We start from the raw sequence: 18,958 nt of genomic DNA, 5'->3' as shown, positions 1-18,958 counted from the left end.
CCGAATTGGGGCTGCCATCGTCTGCAGCATGGCTGGAGCCAGGGCAGCTAGCTGCAGAACTCACTGGCTTGGCTGCCTGCAGGAGCCCGCAGGTCCTCGCTGAACAGACCTCTCCATGGGGCTGCTCACATGACTCTCCCTGGAGCCAGTGACCCAAGAGCAAGAGAGAGCATGAGAGGATAACCTGGATGGAAGCTGGAGTGCCTTACAATTTGGTCATGGAAATGACCTATCCTTATTGCTATGTGGGTCACATAGGTCAGTCTTGGTGTGATGCGGGAAGGGACCCAACATGGTGTGAGTTAGATTAGGGTCCTTAGGGACCACCATGGGAGCTGGCCACCACCATGGATAAAGTGGTTGGACTCGAGAAAGATCTTGTGATATTATCACCTTGCTAGTTTTGAGAGCCAGAAGTTGCATGCTCTTCTGGGCCTCATTTATGATATGACAAAGGAGGAATTTGGCTAAGTTCTTAGGATCCTTCCCACTCTGCAATTCTGTGGTTCTGCATGCAGCAAGAATGAATTTAGTCTGTAGGAGAGCCATGCCAGTGATCCCATGTGTTTTTCAACTTAGAGTAAAACTAATTGGGATTATTTCCTTTCCCAAATTGAAGTAGACTAAATCACCAGCTAAGTCTGTAATATTCAGGGCTTCATCCAGCATGTTCAGGATTTGTATAGTTAACAACTCTTTTATTTTGAATTGGACAAGTTACTTTCAGAGCTTTTGGTTCACGTCTACTCAATCTCAGCTGCAGCCTTGAAGCTGTAATTAAGTGTGAGCATCTGAGTCCTTAGCAAGTTAAGCTTCAAAGGATGCCCGGGATGCAGGCCGGAGAGGAGGCCGCTGGAACAGGACCTGCTCCCCAGATCACCCTGCTGTCCGGCCCCTGCTGTGTGCTCACGTCTGCGGGTGAGGCCCAACATCAGCCTCGCCTCAACTACTTGTTCATCAATAGTGAATGCTGAGTCGGCTATTTGAGCTCTCATTCACAGTACCACTGAATCTTGGTATTGGAAGAAAAATGGAGCTGAGCCTTGTCTCCCGTCACTGAAGGCCCCGTCCTCAGGGAGGTCTGTGAGCCATCAGGGGACCTCCGCGCTCCACCGGCTCCCGCCCAGCCGGTCTCGCTCTTCCCTTCATAGTTTACACAGCCTTCGCTGACTGGATCAAAACATTACGAAGGCACTAGAATAGTAACTAACCTGCATCCAGACACCAAACACGATGGCACTGCACCCCTGAGCTGTTCTGTCTCCTGGGCTGAAATTTAAACTAATGTCCTGACTTTCCTTTCTTCTCCGCAAGGGAAATACACACATTTATCCCACTTCACAAGCCTCGGAAGGGCTTTTTCTTTCCCATGACTTTTTAGCTGAAACCAAGCAGCACTGTTGCGATTCCAGCACTCTGCAGAAAGCAGATGCTTCACATTCCACTGAGTTAAGTTCACGCAAAACCATTCTGACAACCAGACCATCAAGGAGAAAAACAGGGGGATCTGTAAAAGGCCGCGTGCTAGAAGGCGAGCTGTAGCTCTGAGCAGAGGGCCCCTGGAATAGCGAAGCGGGGACGGAGGACCTAAGCCTTGCCCAATGGGGACGTGACCTGTCGGCCTTCACTGCTGGGTTGTGCCTGAAGTCACAATATCCCACTTCTCTTCCCTGCTCTGCTTCTCCTTACCTAGCATGTTCATGTCCCTTAAAGCCATCCAGTGTTTAAAACACTACTTTCCTGAAAATGCTGCAGGATTTCTGTGAGAATTGTTTTTCCAGGTTTCGCTGTTTGACAGGGAAAGGGTACAGGAGTCTTGCGCAGCAGCTGCCCTTCTTCTTCTGGCCAGCAGAGGGCACACTTGTCCTAAACAGAGTCTGACCCAATTCCTGGAGCAGCCCTAGGATCCCTTTGTCAAATTCATTCTGGTTAGAAGCCAGGGCCTGGCATGCCTCAATGAGATTGTCTCAAGTGGCATTTCATCTCTAACTCAACCTCACTGAAATCTAGAAAACTGACCCTGCCCTGAAAACTCAGTTAAAGTATACGAAAACTGTCGCGGCAAGCCCCCGGCGCCATCAAGTCCAGTTCCACATTTAAAGGTTTTTAGTTTTCAGCCTATAAAAGAAAGCTCTGGTTGATCCTTTAGCTGGCCAGCAGTGAGTGTTGATTTTAAACCAGTGAGTCAACCGCCCCGGCGATGCCGGCCTATCTCTGGAAACAAGGGGCGTGAGCTGCCTGGGCACCACCTGTTCACGTGCAGCCCGGCCCTTAGGCAAACAGCAGCTCGGAGGAAAGATGTGGATTGAATACACACACCTATATATAAAGGATTGGTTTCATTCCTTCAATCTGATCAGAGCTCCCCCACAAGAGAACCAGGAATCTGCTGTTCCTTGCCCATTCTACAGAACGCGTTAATCAAAACACAACAGACAACGTCTGAAAAGACAAAACAAAAAAATGCAAAACGTTTTCGCTGACTTCTCCAGATGTCATCACTGAATGGATGGGTATTCTCTTCAATCCTCAAAGACTGAATTCCATCGTCTCAAGAAAATGCTGACTCATAGATGACTAAGCTGAAGGTTACAGGGAAGACTAAATATTTATTTAGAAGTTACAGTGTTTGTTTTTACAGAGATATGTTGTCACAGATTACTGATGCTGGAAGGTCTGTTAATGCTTATGGTGCTGTACACATCGCAGTCTGGTCTCCTGGCGTCTCAGGAAAGCGTTTCCTGTAGCACAGATGCAGCCATCTTCGGGGGTCTGTCTCCAGACTGTGGTTCTTGCTCTTCCCTCGTGGCGGTCAAGTGCAGTGTGCCTAGGAGTCTTCCTTTCGTCCGCTGGGCTGTGGGCCTCCTGCCGCCTCCCAGGCAGCCGGCAAAAGTCCTCAGCAAGGAGTCCGTGCTCTGGCCATCGCCATTACTCTGTCCTGGGTGACTCCTGTCCTGCTGAGGTTCGTTTCCCTCTCGTGCTTCAATGGGAAGGATGCCTTATGTCTCTCCAGAATTATAAAAACACATATACAGTTATTTACAAGTGCATAAATATATAAATATGACTATAATAGAAAAATAAATACCAATTTTTCTCTGTCTCTTTAAAAAAAAAAAAAACATAGTCTTTCTGGGATATCAGCTTCTGCCTAAACTGTAGGAGGCGGCGTTTCAAAAGACACATGCACCGTTGGGCTGGCGGAGCGCCGCATCCCAGGTTCCTGTCCTAGGTAGGACCCCGTGGGGTGCTGGGGACACCAGTCTCCTCCACCCACTTGGCAGATGTCAGGACTGTCCACCTCTTCCACGGGTACCAGGCCCAAACAGCACGGGGTCCCTGTGGGGGAGAGAAGGTGGGAGCGTTATTAAAACCCAGACTGACCAGGAAACCAACTCATGGTGGCAATGGGCCAGTCTGTCTGGTGGCAGCTGGTTATACTGGCCCAAAGGGAGGGAGAGAACCTACAACCAAGTGCAGGCATTCATGGAGAGGGCCACTGGCTACACTCGTCCCACCCACCTGGGACCGTGGAGGCTCCCAAGCACTCAGCCTGCCCCCGAGGGTTCAGGCTGCTAGTCATAACCATCACACCCACAATTCACTCCCTGCAGACTGACGTGCGGCTGGGGCTGGCTCTAGGAGTCTTTCAGAATCTAACTTCCCAGAGATCGGGCCTAGGATCTGCACGGGAATGGACGTGCACACCACACAGACTGAGAAACATCAGCAATCCTCTGAACCAGCCTCGGTCCTAACTGGGCACCCACGGATTTCCAAGGGGACCAGAGGACCAGAGGTTGGTGCTGGGGGGAGGGACAGGAAAGGCCCTGAGCCCCTCGGAGAAGTTCTGTGCGTGCACAGAGCTCTGATGATGCTGTTTGTGAGAACTTGGCTCCTTAACGACTGATGCAATCTTATTCCTTAATTAAGAGACAAGACCCAACAGAGCAAGTGATTAGAGAATGCTTCTTGGTGACGGGAGGCGAAAGGAATTTGTGAATGGCCTTGAAATGCAGACACAAAACAGGCTCCTATCCCTGGCACGGGGAAGTGGCCCTTTCCTTGGCCTCTGAGGGCCACGGATTACAGCGCTGCAGGATCCACCTGGTGTGCCCACAGACCTTCCGCAGCCAGGGGAGTGGCGAGCCTCCCCCACCCCCGCTCCCCTCCACACTGGAGCAGTGGATTGCCCCTCAGCACGCCCCACTTTAGAGACTGCTCGCTCCTCGCCTCTACTGCTGGGCCATGAATGCCGACCTCAGGTCATCCCCAACCTGTTCACTTTTGCTGCCCGGTCCCTGGCCCTGACCTGAGTGAAATGCAGGGTCCCACGGCGCCTCCAGCCCAGGACCGTCGGGTGCACTCCTCACGTGTGACCGGCCCGTGGCAAGAGGCTGTTCCTGGAGGTGGGGCTGCAGCAGCTGGTGAGCTGAGTCATCAGGCAGTGTGTATAAGAATGCGCCCTCGTCTGGGTGAGGCGTGGGGCCCCTGCGTTGCAAAAGACCAGACGGCGCGGTGAGGCGGGGACAAAGTGGGCCAGCGCCCTGCGGCATCCCCACGCCTGCCCTGGCCGCGGGGCGTCACACCATCAGTTCCACCGACCCTGCTGGCGCACTGCCATTTCATTCTGCAGGGGGAGCTGTGGAGGCGGGTGTCCAGGGGCCCCAAGTTGGTTGTATGTGGGCATCTCCGGCCCACCCAGCGAGGGAAGGATTCGGAGGCCAGGTCTCAGGTGGCAAGGGGATCCTAACCACAAGCACAACACTTAGTGCTGAGGGGCACAGCCTGGCGGGAGGATGGCGGTCAGCCTCGGGGGCCACCAAGACAAGCAACAGCACTCGGTGCTTGGCGAGGGGCTACAGAGAGGTGGGACTCCGAGGCTAGCAGGTGAGAGGCAGGGAGGGGCGGGGCCCGCTTACCTGGCCAGCTGGTGGCTTTGGGAGTCGTACACAGTGCCAAGAAGGGTCTGGCTCAGCAGGCTGTTGGTGTCATCTTGCTGCTCAAAGGCAAGAGTAACCCAGGGGTCACGGCGGGGCGTCCCATCACGATCCGCAGCTGCCTGGCGCCCCAAGCGGCAGCCCAAGAGACCCCTCGGGCCCCGCAGCTGCCAGCCACTCCCTGAACCCTGGGAGCCCGTTACCTGCTGAAGCTCCCCTGGGCAGTGCTGCTGAGGCTTCGTGCCGGGGTAGGCCGCGGGCCCGGCGGGGCAGCCCCTGCTCACGTGGACCCTGCCGCCACGGGCCTGTCCACTGAGGCCACTGCCATAGGGCTGAGCGTCGGCTCGGTGGCCCGGGAGTCCTCCGAGCGGCACCATGGTGTACTGGCAGGAGGAGGCCAGCAGGGCACTTCGAGGGAAAGCCAGGTCTGTGGTATGTTCTGTCAGGACAAGAGGACAGAGGCCGGCTTGGACCAAGGAAGCCGTGCACACGAAGCCAGGGAACCACTGGCCACACGGGGTCGCGGGCTGTTGGCTGGGAGCCGGCCTTGCCTGAGGGAAGGATCTTTCTGTCCCTGTTTCTTCCTAACATCTAACATCTCGCCGTTCTTTGGCACTGAGGAGAAGGGTGGGAGACCGGGGCAGCAGTGTGGGGGGAAAGGTGCTGAGTGAGGAGGAGGAGCAGATGAGGCCAGTCAGGGTTGCCATCTGAAGCAGAGGTTAGGGGATAAAAGAAAGATTCACTCCGAGTCAGGGAAAAGCCGGAGGCAGCCCCAGACCCAGGGAGGAGGCAGAGGCTACCTGAAGTCTGAACATGAGGTCAGAGAAGCACCTTTGGGAATCAAAAGACAACGGAGCAGGGCTGGCGCTGTGGCGTAGTAGGTTAAGCCTCCCTCTGCAGTACCAGAATCCCATGTACGCACCGGTGCAAGTCCTGGATGCTCCACCTCCTATCCTGCTCCCTGCTAATGTGTCTAGGAAAGCTAATGTGTCTAGGAGGACGGACCAAGTACTTGGGACCCGCACCTATGTGGGAGACCTGGAAGAAGCTCTCGGCTCTTTGGTTCAGCCTGGCCTAGCTCCAGCCATTGCAGCCATTTGGGGAGTAAGCCATCAGATGGAAAATCTCTCTCTCTCTCTCTCTCTCTCCCTCCCTCCCTCTCTCTTTCCCCACTGTATCTCTGCCTTTCAAATAAATCTTTAGAAAAACGAAGGTCATATTAAAAAAAAAAAAAAAGACAATGGGGTGAGACAAGGAGTGGCTGCAGGGATGCATGGGCCACCGTCTCCTTGCTCACACATGTCCTCAGCCGAGCTCTGAGCTGGGACGGAGGTCACGACCTTGGTCATTCTCAGTCCCTCAGGTGTCAGGAGACCCCACAGCTTGAGCTCACGGTGACTGTCCTGCCGGGCACCCCCCGGCCTCCAAGCCCCTCGCCCCCATGCTGAGAAGCGTCACTCACTCTGCTTAGACCAGGCCCTCCACAAGCAGAAGGGGATGAAGGTGACGATGATGAGGACGATGGAGCCCAGGACGACGCCGACGATCAGGTAGGGCAGGTCGCTGGAGCGGGCCACCATGGCCCCGGTGCCCATCGGCCGCTCTATGGTTTCAGGCGGTGGAGGCTGCGGTGGGGCCATTGTTGGGGGCGGGAGTCGACCGGGCTGGCCCGAAGACTTGCGGGCTGTAATTGTGAACAGAACTCACGTCAGCCTCTATTTCACTGACATTTCCTTCATGACCGATAGGAAAGAAAGTAAAATCCCACGGATGTGGGAAATGGGGTCAAACTCAAAACTCCCTCTGCGGCCAGCATCTGTGCTGGCTGTGAACCTTGCATGTCCAGTGTTCTGACAGGAGACCTGCGCAATGCAACCTGGGATGTTGTGAGCCTAGTGCTAGGGGCACACAGGGTCCTCGGGGCGGAAGCAGTGGCGGGGAGTGGTTGCTGAAAGACTAACTGATGAACATATTTAAAATGCAGGAGATGCGGGGCAGGGCTGGAGAAGATGGCCCACAGAGGCGCTGTCCCTGCCTGGGCTGGCCGAGGGGAAGAAGCAGGGATGGGGTAGGTCGCGGGCAGGGAGACGACACCCCGGGACCCAGTTATGACAACGGGAATCACGTGACAGCAGCAAATGGAAGGAGCCAAGTGCTGACGGCACGGCTATGCTGGGCTGTGCTGGGGGCTGCCCGGTAGGCACCTGCCCACCCGCCGATCCCTCGGCCCCCCCCCCCCCCGGGGCCACCCTCTTCCGAGTTTCCCACTGCTGCTCAGACCGCTGCTGCCTGCCATCTCCCTTCTCCTGCCTTTTCCTTTGTCTTCTCAGACACTGGCAGAGCCCCTCGGCCCTCTCGGTCCGTTCTCTCACTGTGACCTCTTCCCAGCGTTTCCACCTCCGGCCAGCAGCCCCGCCTGGACCCCTCCCAGGGCCAGGAGGCACTGGTATATTAGCACCTCCGCAGAACTGGAGGCTTGGCGGGTCTCTTCCTCATGGAATGGATCTCCCACCTCGCCTGCCCCCTTTCAGTAAAGGCTAGGACTTCAGGGACCTGGAACTCCCTTCACTCCCCCAGCCCTGCTCACAGCTCCTCAGCAAAGGGACACGAGCCCCCGCTTCCCCTCACCTTACTCCAAGTGTGTGCTCTCTCCCTCGGCCCTGGCCTGCTCACGGGTGACGCAGCTCAGCAAACCCAGCGAGGCCTCTAGTCCATCTCACAACCTCGAGCGGACACAGGGCCCTCCAGGACTCACTACCCACCAAGTCTCTGGCTCCTTCCCTGAGCTGCCCTTTCAGGCCCTGGGCACTCCCAGAGCCACTGTCTCCTCATCCTACCGCAAAGACTCAAAGCTGCTTCCCGCAGCCCAGTGCGCAGGCTTCATGAGGCCTCTGTCCTGCCCCTGCGTGTTCTCCGCACCCCGTGACCCAGGATTCGGGGCTATGTCCCTATGGGCCTCTCCCTCCACCGTACAGGACGGCGGCACATGGGAGCTGCTGGCTAAGTCCCTGCTGAGCAAGCTCCTGAGAGCAGTGCCGGGCAGCAGCGAGAACGTTCTCGGCTCAGGTGGGCAAGCACGCTGTTCGGTCTCTGGGCCTGCTGCTCTGGGAGAGTCTCCTAATTATGTTCCTTGCAGTGCTCCCGCTTTATCTGATTTTCGGTACTTGAAAAATGCTGACGATGCTATCTACCCATCTGACCAATGTGCACATCTTAATTAAGTTATTATGTGAAGTCATTTAACGTGTTTTCGTGTGCAGAAGGAGCCCGGGCTTGCAGGTTCAAAGTGTGCTCCACCACTAACTGGCTGCATGACCTTGGCCAAGGCAGACAGGTTGCTGATGCTTGGTTTCTCTCCCTTCTCATGGGGTTGTAGTTAAATGAAATCAGCCAACCAAGGTGACTACTAAGGTTACTGCAGGAAGAACGAGCGGGTTCTATTTTCATGAGTTCATCGAGAAGTGAATCCCCAAGCTCCTTGAAGCCACTATGACAACAACCCACTCATACTTCACACGAGACACAAGAAAACAAATGGAAGGGTGGAACATGGTGAAATCTGAGGCCCCTGGACAATCAGGAGTCTCCCTGGGAACGGGACAGCCAGCACAGCAGAGGGAGAGGGACGTGGCCCTACTCTGCTAGAAACTGCAGGAGGGAGACAAGGACCCGAAGAAAGCCACCTTTGGTCTCGCAGATCATCACGTTGCTGAACTCGCTCTCGCCTCCTGCGTTGAAGCACTGCATCTTAATGTCATAGGAGGTCTCTGGCTGCAGGTGGCTGATAGAGTGCCAGTACCTGTCCCCTGCGAAAGAGAGATGGTCACGCACGTGACGTAGCTGTCCTTTGCTTGGCCCCCTCAGATTCAGACAGGGAACACCGGACGAAACGTCCTTGGTGCCCTCCCGCACCCTAGGACGGTGAGAAGGAAGCAGTGGTTTATGAACTTGATGGCCCAAGAGCACCAAGAGTGGGTCAGTAACGTGGAGCACAGGGGAGGCTGTTTGGCCTGGTGGGTGAGACTGCCCGCACCGAGTCTGAGTCTTGGCCTGGCTCCCAGTGCCAGCTTCCTACGAGTGTACACCCTGGGAGGAGCAATCACGGCTCAAGCGACTGGGTTCCTGCCACCCACGGGCAGAGAACCTGGCTTGAGGCCCCAGCTCCCCCAGCTTCAGCCCACAGCCTGTCCCAGGGTTGCTGTGGGCATTTGGTGGTGGCTGGGGGGTTGGAGGGGCAGTGGGTTTACCAGTGGATGGGAGCTCAGTCTGTCTCTCAGATAAATAAATAAAAATTTATAAAAAGAAAGTCATCCTATTCATATATATGTGTGTGTGTGTGTGTATATATATTTATATGGCGCCACGGGTGCTGTGTATCCCACCAGACCCAGGTCTTAAGTGTCACCAGATTTCACCAACATCCAGACACCCTGGCCAGTGCAGGAAACTATTGCTCATCACCCAAGAGTGCACCTCACCTTCCACCATGTCCTTCTTGTAGTCACTGTCATTGTCACTGTCGGTGGGCCGATAATAAATGTAAAAGCCATGGATTGGGGTGTTGTTGTTACTTGCTGGAATATACTATAGGGAATGGAGAAGAACGAGTTGACAAGGGAGCAGAGAAACATCATCAAAGCAAAATCACGGGTGTCTGGAAATTCTACCCCGGTCTAGTCTCGAGTTTACATGTTACTGAGGGCCCCCGACAACGACTCCTAATGATACCCCTGAGGTTCTCTGCAGAATACAGAGACAAGAAACAATCTGCCCACTCTTCAGAGGCTTCCAGCCTCCTCTGAACCTCCCCGGGCTTGTAAGGATGAGGACTTCTGGCTAAAAAGAGATCTTGAACAATTGTGTTGGGGTTCCCTCTGGTGATAAGAGCAGGAAGGAGGTAGGGAACCAGCCTGGAGTTCTAGGAGGGGAAGGCACCACAGCCAGCAGGAGACCACAAACAGCGGCTCTCGAGATACGAGGAGCCTCGCAGAGTCTACCAATCAGCCTGTCAGGTGCACCCTGTGGGGAGCCCAATTCCCAGGAACGCAGGTGGAGGACCATGTAGAGGAGGGGCTTAGGAAAGGGGCCAAAGCAGGGGAGTCACTCCTGCCTGCCCCACTACGGGCTGCCGGCTCCTATCCAACTCGAGTCCACGACAGGGCCCACTCACCATCCACTTGAGCATGATGGTGGTCTCATTGACAGCATCTGTGAAGGTGATGTACGGGCCTGCCACAGGCCGCTCATACACGCGCCCGCTGTAGCCAGACACCATGTAGGGCCGGGAGGGGGCACTGGGCTCACTCTCCCCCAGCATGTTCAGTGCCCGGACTCGGAACTTGTAAGAGGTGCCTGGCGAGAGAGAGCAAGACCCTCAATGCAACGAGAGCTGGGAAACACCTTCTGATTCTCCCATGTCCATCGAGGCCCAGGACCTGTAGGACGCTCTGGGTAGCCCTTCCACAAAAGCCAGTCCCCCAGGACTCTCAAGAACTGCAGCCCTCATCAGAGAGGAGCCATGCAGGGATGGACATGCTTGGCGAGACAGGGAGAAGGGGGGGCTTGTGGGACTGGGGTCAGCGCTACAAGCAGCACTGCGTGAGCCCGCCAGTAGAAGGGAGAGGGAGCTTCACTCTCCTCTCCCCCCGCACCCCCCCCCCTCCGGGCCTCCTCTTGCAGGGGTCTCGGGCAGCAGGGGGATCAGGCAGGAGAGTGGCCAGGCCCCTACCTTTCTCCAGGCCTGTGATCTCCACAGAGAGCCGGGAGGGAGGGATGGCACTGGTGGCCAGAATCCAGTCTCCCACTTTCTTTAGCTTCTTGTACTCCACACGGAAGGACTGGATCGGGAACCCACCGTTCCCACGGGGAATCCAGGTCACATACACGGAGGTCTCGGAGGCCATGGAGATAGTAGGCCTGTCTGGAGCTTCTGGGGCTGGGGAGACCACACGTTGGGAGGCAGAAGAGGGACATGGTGAGATGGGGCTGTCCGCCCTGGGCTGCCGATGGGCCTGCTCCTCCCCAGCCCTGCCCCACTGCTGTCTCCGTCACCCTCTCCGCAGAGCAGCCTTTCAGTCAAGATCTCTCAAGTCCATGAAGGCACTTCCAAATGTTCATGGAAAATGGGATTGAAAGATATTTTGGTGCACAGAAACTTTTGAAATACGTAGCTTTTTCTTAAGACACATTTTCTATGAACTTTTTGAAGACTGCACATACACAATTTCCAAAACTATTTTTGTACCAAAATGTACTTCTGCAAAGCCAGCGTGTAGAGAGGGCCACCCTTTTCTGGACCTGCCGGGTTAGACTGCTGTGTCTTATGTGAAAAGCTACACTCTACTTTCTCACTGTGGTTAAGTGGGGGAAATTCAAGAAAACGACCCAGGGCTCCTGCCCCTACAGAATCAAGACCTCAGTCAGCCTGTGGCGGCAGGGCCTCTGAGGCAGTCCCCAGCCCCCTCTGCTGCCCCTGGGGGCTTACGCGAGAGGCGGCCGTGGTCCGGCTGGCTGCTGCTCTGGGGGCTGGCGCCAGGGTCATCTCTCTGGATCTGCTGCTCCTTGCTGGCCATGATCTCGGGTTTGGGCCGCCGTCCTGGGTGGGAATAGATTGCCGTCAGCAAAGCAGAGTGCATGAGGTCTCCCGCCTCCTCAACAAGTACTTCTTGCCACAGCCCCTGCCACAGTGCGACTCGGTGACACCAATAAGAGCATAGGACAGTGGATCTGAGTCCAGGCTCTGCCGGACTCTGTGGTGGAGTGCGGCTGGCCCCATGTGAGAGAACGGTGGTGGGATGTCAGAGAGTCTGGCTCGTGACTACAGATGGGGCCTCGGCCCTCGCACACAAACCACAGGAAGGCAGCAGCCGGAAGGAAGGATAATGATAAGGGCTGGAGCCGGCCGAGCACAGATGTCCGGCTAAGTCTCATGGAACATGCGTGGGCCCCTGGCGACCCCAAGCTAGGGGCAATGTTGGACCTTACCAGTTCGGAAGGTGACCATGGCTGTCTGGCCCTCGCCCGCACAGTTGTACGCTGCCATCTCCACTTCATACAGGCTCCCCGGGTCAAGCCTGGTGAGGGTCAGGCGGTGCTGGCCGGCGGGGATGCCGGCGATCGTCCAGTCATCAGAGGAGTTTGTGACCTGCTGGAGAAGGTGGTGGGTGTGAGGCCTGGCATCCCGGCCCTGAGCTGTATACAGGTGGGCGGTGGTAGGCAAGGAAAGCAGGACCGGGCCCAAGAAGACAATGGCTGGGTTGGGGGTGGGTGGTGGGGTCACTCTAGAACTCAGATGGCCTCCTGGCTGTGGGACACCAAGTTCACGGCCAAGTCAGGCTCTCTGGTGTGCACCCACTGCTCCTAACAGGGTAACTGCAGTGGGGAAGGCGAGGAGGCCTGACTGATGCTGAGAACTCCCAAGATCCTGGCCCCTGCATGTCCCAAACCTCTGTGTTTCACTTTCTTCCCCCTGGCTGAACTGAAGCCAAGCACGGCACCTTCAGCTTATCTGAATGCGAGATGACAAGAGTGACTGTAATAAAGGCAGCTGATTGCTGCGTGCCCCTGTGTGCCAAGCACAGACCCTTCATTTTCCCCACCACAGCCTGCGTGATCACTGCTACTGTTACTCCCACGTCGTGAACTTGAGAGAGAGGAGCAAACTGACCAAGCTGGCGTCCCTGGTGAGCACAGAAACCAAGACCTGACTCCAAAGAGCATGTGCCTGCTCGTGACTTGTCCTAGAAAGGAGGAGTCTGGGAGCCTAAAAGTCCTGGGTTCAAATCCTGAGGGTGCAACCCTGAGCATGTTGTCCTTGCTCTCCGACCCTAGGCTTTCCAGTTCTGAAAAGAGGCAAATAAGAATCTCCCCGGTTATCCTGAAGGTGGAACTAGGTGACTTCTGGAAGCACCTGGTGCTGACATTGCTACACAGCAGGTTTCCAACAGATACCCCACCCCCCACCCCCCAGCCCCTCCTCTGATTCTCCGCCCAAAGAGGTTTCTATCATTTCCTGCTCCTTCCCCCAGTCCTGGCTTAGAAAGTAAAAACCGTGTAACTGTCAGGGGTTTGTCTCATGGCTTCCCGATCCTAGCTCCTTCAATCAAAACATGTGAAGGAACCCCAGGCTCCCCCAACAGGTAACGCTAAGGGGCTGCTTCGGCTCAGCCCTCCCACCTTCCCAGCCAGCCCTGTGGCTCTCAGCGAGCCTGCTGGAACCTGAAACTGCCTCACTGGTGGAAGGAAACAGCTGGAAGGCAAAGCTCTTATCCCCAAGCCGAATACTCCAAAGGAGAACAAAACCTGCCATTCAAGGGACAGGGCCGGGCCGGGCTCATTAATGTCAGCCTTCCAGGATTTGTTCCAAGGAGAGAAGTTTTTTTACAAACTCAGAATCCCCAGTGGTGCTGGAAACCCAAACACAGTAGCCCGGCTCTGCAGACGCAGCAGGAAGCAAAATTTGCCTCACACGCGTGGAGAAGCGAAAATGAGCTGAGTCCCGATGTCCCGCGAGAAAAGGGGGATGAGAAGCACAACCCAGCCTGTGAGCTCAGACTCCTTTGGGTGGTGAGCTTTAAGACACATCAGAGCCGCAAGGAAGGCACGGCTCCAAAAACCCAACTTGGACCTGCAGCGTGTGCCCAACGCTCCCAGTGCCCCATGGGAACATGTGGCTGACAGCTCCCAGTGCCCCATGGGAATGTGTACCTGATACTCCCAGTGCCCCATGGGAACGTGTGCCCAACACTCCCAGTGCCCCATGGGAATTTGTGCCCGATGCTCCCATACGGGAACGTGCGGCCAACAGCTCCCAGTACCCCAGGGGAAATTGTGGCCGACAGTTCCCAGTGTCCCATGGGCCAGGGCCGGACACAGGCCACACCCAGCAAGGGCTCCATGTCGACTCTCAGCTCCCCCTGTGCCTCCTTCTCCCACTACCCCTACCCGCCCCCTCCCGCCACTGAGCCCAGAAATGAAAATAAAAAAGGCAAGGGGGCTCAGTCACTGTCATCCACACTCAAGGTGTGACGCCCTCAGCCTGGCACTTCCGGATCCCCACGTCTGGCCTCTGCCAGCCTGCCTTTTGCGGGAGGCACCTCCATAGCCCCCTGTTGCCCTGAAAAAAAATGAGATTCCTGCTGCCCTGCTGGTTTCTGCCTCTGGGGGAGCCTGGGCACTTGGCTACAATTCCAGTTCCACAGGGCCCAGGGCTAGCCCTGCCCCACAGGCACCGAGCGGCAGCCTGCATTCACTCTTGTACCGAGGAGGCCGCAGAGGGCCGGGGTCCCCATGTCAGTGTGGCCTTGTCCTGAGCCCAGGTCTTCTAGGAGAGTGTGCAGAGGGGAAGGGAAGAACGGCAGGGAAGCGGCCTCCCCACAGCCAATGCTCTCCGCCCTGCACAGGCATTGTGCTGGGCGGCTTGGTTTTGCAGAAGGAGAAAGTGGATACGTCTGGTTCCACAGTCACGTACTTCCCATGATTTTCTACCAAGTGCGCCTGGTACTTTTATGAGCAAAAGTAATACAAATGTGCAGTGAGCTCAGCATGTGTCACACACTCTAACTACAGGAAGTCCACTGAGACACACTCATCTTCCACACTCCGACGGCCTCAGCAAGAAGGCAGCAGCCACTCGGGGTGAGCGGCCACGATCCCAGGACCCCCTCCCCTCCGCCAGGGTGCCCGAGCAGAGAGCGCAGCACACAAGGCGGCATCCAGGAGCAAGGGGCTGGCTCGGCTCTGTCCCCACGTCCCCTCAGGGCCCGAGATCCTCTCCCTGACAGCTGCCGAATATTCTCCCAGACAGACTTCCCTCTGTCACGGACAAATAGCCGAGGTCTGGCAACACGATGCGCTCTGAGCTCAAATGCCCGCTTGTCAAACCCGGGCCATGAGAACTGAGGGGGTATTTTACAGCCCACAGAGAAAACACTTGTTCACAAATATTTGTTTTCCTGGCTGCAGAGCCAACGCGCTACGCCAGCGCTCCTGCAGGTATGTACCCGGCACAGCTTACTCTGATTCAAAAACACAACGAGACAACATCAGAAACAAAAGACACAGCAAAGAGGGGAGGACAGAGGTGCTGAGCAGGGAGGCGGGTAACTCTCTCCCCTGGGAGCAGCAGTCGCCCTCCACGCCCTCCGCTCTGGCAAAGTTGTGCACAGAGCTCAGGCCTGAAGGCCCACCCCTGGCTGCCTCCTGGGTCCTTCTGGGTCAGCCCCCATGCCCTTCTCATGGCCACATTCCTGGCAGGTTGCAGGGCTGGGCCTTGGAGGACACAAACGGTCATGATCAGTGCCGAGGATTACTGGTCCAGGTCTTGGAACCTCTAGAGCGGATGGCCAGGAGGCAGAGGGACCATGTCTGGCCCGAATGGGAGGAGACTGTGCAGGGGGAGGCGGTGGCGGCACAGTGCCAGTCCATACCTTGCGGTGTTTCACCACGTAGTAGAGGATCGGTGCCCGGCTGCCGCCCTCGTGCCGAGGCCGCCACACCAGCTCGTAGGAGTCCGTCTTGGAGGTGCGGGGGGAGCTGAGGATGATGGGGGCCTCAGCAGGAGCCACCTGCCCCTTCTCTCCTGGGCACTGAGGGGAAGCAGGCTGCACCGATGTAGGGGGCCTGGCAAGCCCCGGCCGCGCCCCCAGCATCTGGTCAGGGCTGCCCGGTCTGAAGGGTGGCGCAGCCGGGGTGGCAGTGGCCAGCCTGGCATCCCGCCAGGGTTGCAGGGTTGTGCCTGGGGGGCCGTGAGCAGAGAGAAGGGAAGAAGAGGGTGTTAGTCTCCTTGGTTTCCCTGCTGGGGAGGAAACAGAGCGGGAAGTCAGAGAGAGGAGTCGGCCGGCTCTGTGACACTTGGCCAGGCTCCATGGGACTAGAGGGCTGGAGCCTGCCCTGCCACGGGGGAAAGGCAGCCGGGGTCCCCGGCCCAGACCTCCGGCTGCGGCTCGGGGGGCAGTGGGCAAGCGCCTCTTCCACCTGCTGTTCCGCACCTCCTTCTCCTGTCGAGGCTGGGGAGAGGCCAGGCCCCTCTCATCATGGAGTCTTGGCGCCAGGGGCCTCCGCAGACGTGAGGCCAGCGGAGGACTCGGGGGCAGCCTGGCCAGCACCGGTCTCCTCCCCTGCCCCTCCCCAGCTCCTGATGCTCACGCAGCCCCGCACTACACCTGCTGTTGCTCTTTTCCCAAACTGGGTCGTTGGTGACCTGGCTCCTCCCGAGGGAGGTTCTCAAGGGGAGGGCTTCTGTCACGTGGCCCTGCACCCCGACACAGCCTAGCCCAGTGCCAAGCACAACGGAACTGCTCAGTCCACAGGGCTGGACTGAACCAGGTGGAGGAGGACAAACTTGCTTTTCTTTGCTCCAGAACAGTGCTTGTCAAATTGGGTTCCACGGAACCCTAGAAGCACAGATTTTCCAAACTAAAAAATTTTCTTTAAAAATTCTTCTTTTTTTTTTTTTTACATACAACAGTTAAGTTGCTTGTTTTCATAGTGACATGTTAAGTTAATGTATACTGGAATCTAGAAATGAAAGGTACTTTTATCGATTTTCTATACTTGGGCTAATTTAAATTGGATTTCATTGGTGCTAAGGGTCTGGCGAGTGTACAGACTCACCTGGCCTGGCAGTCCTCAGCTGGACCACGGCGTGGGCGCTCCCGACTTCATTCTCGGCCATGCACTGGTAGACGCCTTCGTCCTCAGGCCCCACGCTCACCACACGCAAGGCCCCACGGGACAGCCGCAGGCGCTGGCTGGCGGCCAGGGGCACGGCGTTCCTCAGCCACAGCACAGAAGGCGGTGGGTTCCCGCGCACCTCACAGGTGAGCTTGGCGCTCTGGCCCCACGGGATGACCAGCTGGGACAGCTCCACGCTGACCTCGGGGGGTTCTGCAGGGAGACCAGAGCAGAGCTGAGGAGGCCTGCGTCTTCCCATCCCAGGGCCAGACAGGCCGGGAGCAGACACAGGATGGGGAGGCTCCCACCTTCCCGGCGGCTCCTGATTTGTCCTAACGGGCAGGGGTTGAGGGAGGGAATGGTCTTGGGTCTCCTCCATCGGTGTCGGGACAGGAAAGACGCTAAAAGGGGAACTAGGACTGCAGCGCACGTGCAGTGTGTGAGGGCGTCTCCCATGCAAGTCACTCTTCGTGTGGCCTTTCACAGCCTGCCTCAGCCTGGGTTACGTGTCCAGAAGCAGCGGAGATGGAGGAGTGGACGGTGCATAGGAGGCACTCACCGAACACCTGGACGTTGTAGAGGATGACGGCAGCGCCAGGCGCGCCAACCCCATTGTCAGCCATGCAGCGGTAGGTGCCCGAGTCCTCCTCACTCGTGGGGTCAATGAGCAGGTTGCTCAGGAGGAAGCGTGTCTTGTTGTAGCCAGTGACACTCGTCCCATCCTTGGCCCAGGTGACGCGGGGCGGGGGGATCCCGCCGGCCACACATTCCAGGATGAGGCTCTGGCCTTTGGTGACGATGATGGTCTGGGCCTCCGGGGGGTAGATGATGCGGGCGGCCTCAGCAGTGGAGCCTGCAGAGGGGACACAGCCTGTAGGCCCCGGGCTTCCTGCCTGCCGCAGGTGGCCCAGCCACAGGAAGGTGCCGGACAGCATGGATTTGGGATCAAACATGAAACAGGGCAAGTGACTTATCCTCCCTGTGTCTTCGTCCGCTGACAGCGGGCATGAGTTAAGAAGCACGAGAGAGAGATGAGGGTGTGCAGAGAGGTACCACCGAGGTGCTGCAGGTGACTCTGCTGCCTGCACGCAGTTCATGTGTCCTGAAGCCCAGGCTGAGGTGGGGCCGGGAGCTGCCACGCTCTGAGCATCTCACAACGAGCAACTCGCTGCTCACTGAGCAAACGGGACCCACGGCTCAGACTGCAGCGCCCCCGGGCACAGGTTAACCACCTCCCCAGGTGCTCGGCTGAGAAAGCAGTAGCCTGTTTTCAAGGCCGGCGAAGAAACTGCGTAGGACCTATGGAAAGGCACATTGCTCCCAAACGTACTGCCTTCCGCACACACCTGCCAGGAGCCCAGGGACTGCGCAGGATTTTCATTTATGTGCCAACCACGGGCAGAGGCACTTCTGTAAATCCTGTCACCTACACAGTCTGCAAGGCCAACCTCAAGAAAAAGGAATCAAGATTCCAGGAATGGAATTGGGCCAGTGAAGGGCCACCGAAGTTCAGAGTCATTAGCCTCATGGCAAATCCAGCTCTGTGGCCACTGGGAGAACTAACTCCACTGACTGTGCGGGGACCCAGGAACAGGGCTGAGGTTTCTTTATTCGTTAGGAAGCATGTGGGCCTCTGCGGACTTCCACCAGAGGGGATGCGGGCAGACAGTGTGGCCCGGCCTGGCTCTGCAGGGCACAACAGCAGGCCAGCAGGCCTTGAGGCCTCCCCAACGGCTCCTTTTCAAGGTTGATATCGTGACCTGCCCCAGTACACACATCCTAGCAGACTGTAGCCACAGAGCAACACAGTGAAGGAGACCTCTTGGGGCAGGAGGAAGGGGATGGCCCACAAACACAGACAACTGCCCAGGCCACTGAGGGCAGACGTCGCCGCGAGAACCAGAACTGCAGCTGGGACTGTGGCACCCCCAGGTTCCCACCTCCCATCCCAGCCTTGCCGGCCTCCCCATCAACGGTCACCCTCCCTTCCCCCCACTGTCCAGCAGGTGAATCCAGCCCTTACGGCGCACGCGCAGCCTATCGCTGGAGCCAGAGGTTTTCACTTCTTGGGTCACTGGGTTGTAGGCGGCGCACTTGTACATGCCTTCGTCCTCCTGGCTGGCGTTTACAATCTGCAGGTTCCCTGACGGCATGATCAGGTAGTTATCTGTGCAAAGGGCAGGAAGAGGGAAATAGGGATGAGTCTGGGACCAGAACAGTGCCTGGGTTCGAGTCCTGGCTCCACTTCCAATCCAGTGTCCTGCTATTGCTCACCCTGGAGACAGCAGAAGATGGCCCAGAAGTCAGGGGCATGGGATGGGGGCTGGGGGACAGGCAGGGCAAGA

At 57.1% G+C, this 18,958-nt stretch overlaps 1 protein-coding gene across 3 annotated transcripts in view; it reads right to left on the bottom strand.

Annotated features, from left to right (window-relative positions):
* Positions 1 to 2,589: 2,589 nt before the first annotated feature.
* Positions 2,590 to 18,958, bottom strand: part of BOC (BOC cell adhesion associated, oncogene regulated) — a 77,769-nt gene continuing 61,400 nt past the window's right edge. For 2 of the 3 annotated variants that reach the window (XM_008266938.4, XM_008266939.4), the window contains 15 exons: positions 18,637 to 18,780; positions 17,173 to 17,466; positions 16,554 to 16,826; positions 15,368 to 15,675; positions 11,925 to 12,087; positions 11,425 to 11,535; positions 10,669 to 10,875; positions 10,111 to 10,292; positions 9,419 to 9,524; positions 8,624 to 8,746; positions 6,403 to 6,624; positions 5,144 to 5,379; positions 4,923 to 4,999; positions 4,313 to 4,491; positions 2,590 to 3,339 (listed from right to left, as the gene is read on the bottom strand). In XM_008266938.4, the coding sequence (XP_008265160.2) occupies positions 3,152 to 3,339; positions 4,313 to 4,491; positions 4,923 to 4,999; positions 5,144 to 5,379; positions 6,403 to 6,624; positions 8,624 to 8,746; positions 9,419 to 9,524; positions 10,111 to 10,292; positions 10,669 to 10,875; positions 11,425 to 11,535; positions 11,925 to 12,087; positions 15,368 to 15,675; positions 16,554 to 16,826; positions 17,173 to 17,466; positions 18,637 to 18,780 (2,813 nt within the window). In that variant the 3' untranslated portion in view covers positions 2,590 to 3,151. The remainder of the gene's footprint in view (positions 3,340 to 4,312; positions 4,492 to 4,922; positions 5,000 to 5,143; positions 5,380 to 6,402; positions 6,625 to 8,623; positions 8,747 to 9,418; positions 9,525 to 10,110; positions 10,293 to 10,668; positions 10,876 to 11,424; positions 11,536 to 11,924; positions 12,088 to 15,367; positions 15,676 to 16,553; positions 16,827 to 17,172; positions 17,467 to 18,636; positions 18,781 to 18,958) is intronic. The other variant, XM_002716699.5, reaches the window with a different exon arrangement.

Source organism: Oryctolagus cuniculus, chromosome 4 (genome assembly GCF_964237555.1).
Source record: "Oryctolagus cuniculus chromosome 4, mOryCun1.1, whole genome shotgun sequence".
NCBI lineage: Eukaryota > Metazoa > Chordata > Mammalia > Lagomorpha > Leporidae > Oryctolagus > Oryctolagus cuniculus.
Note: the sequence above shows the minus strand (reverse complement) of the source record. Positions and strands in the feature narration are given on the sequence as shown.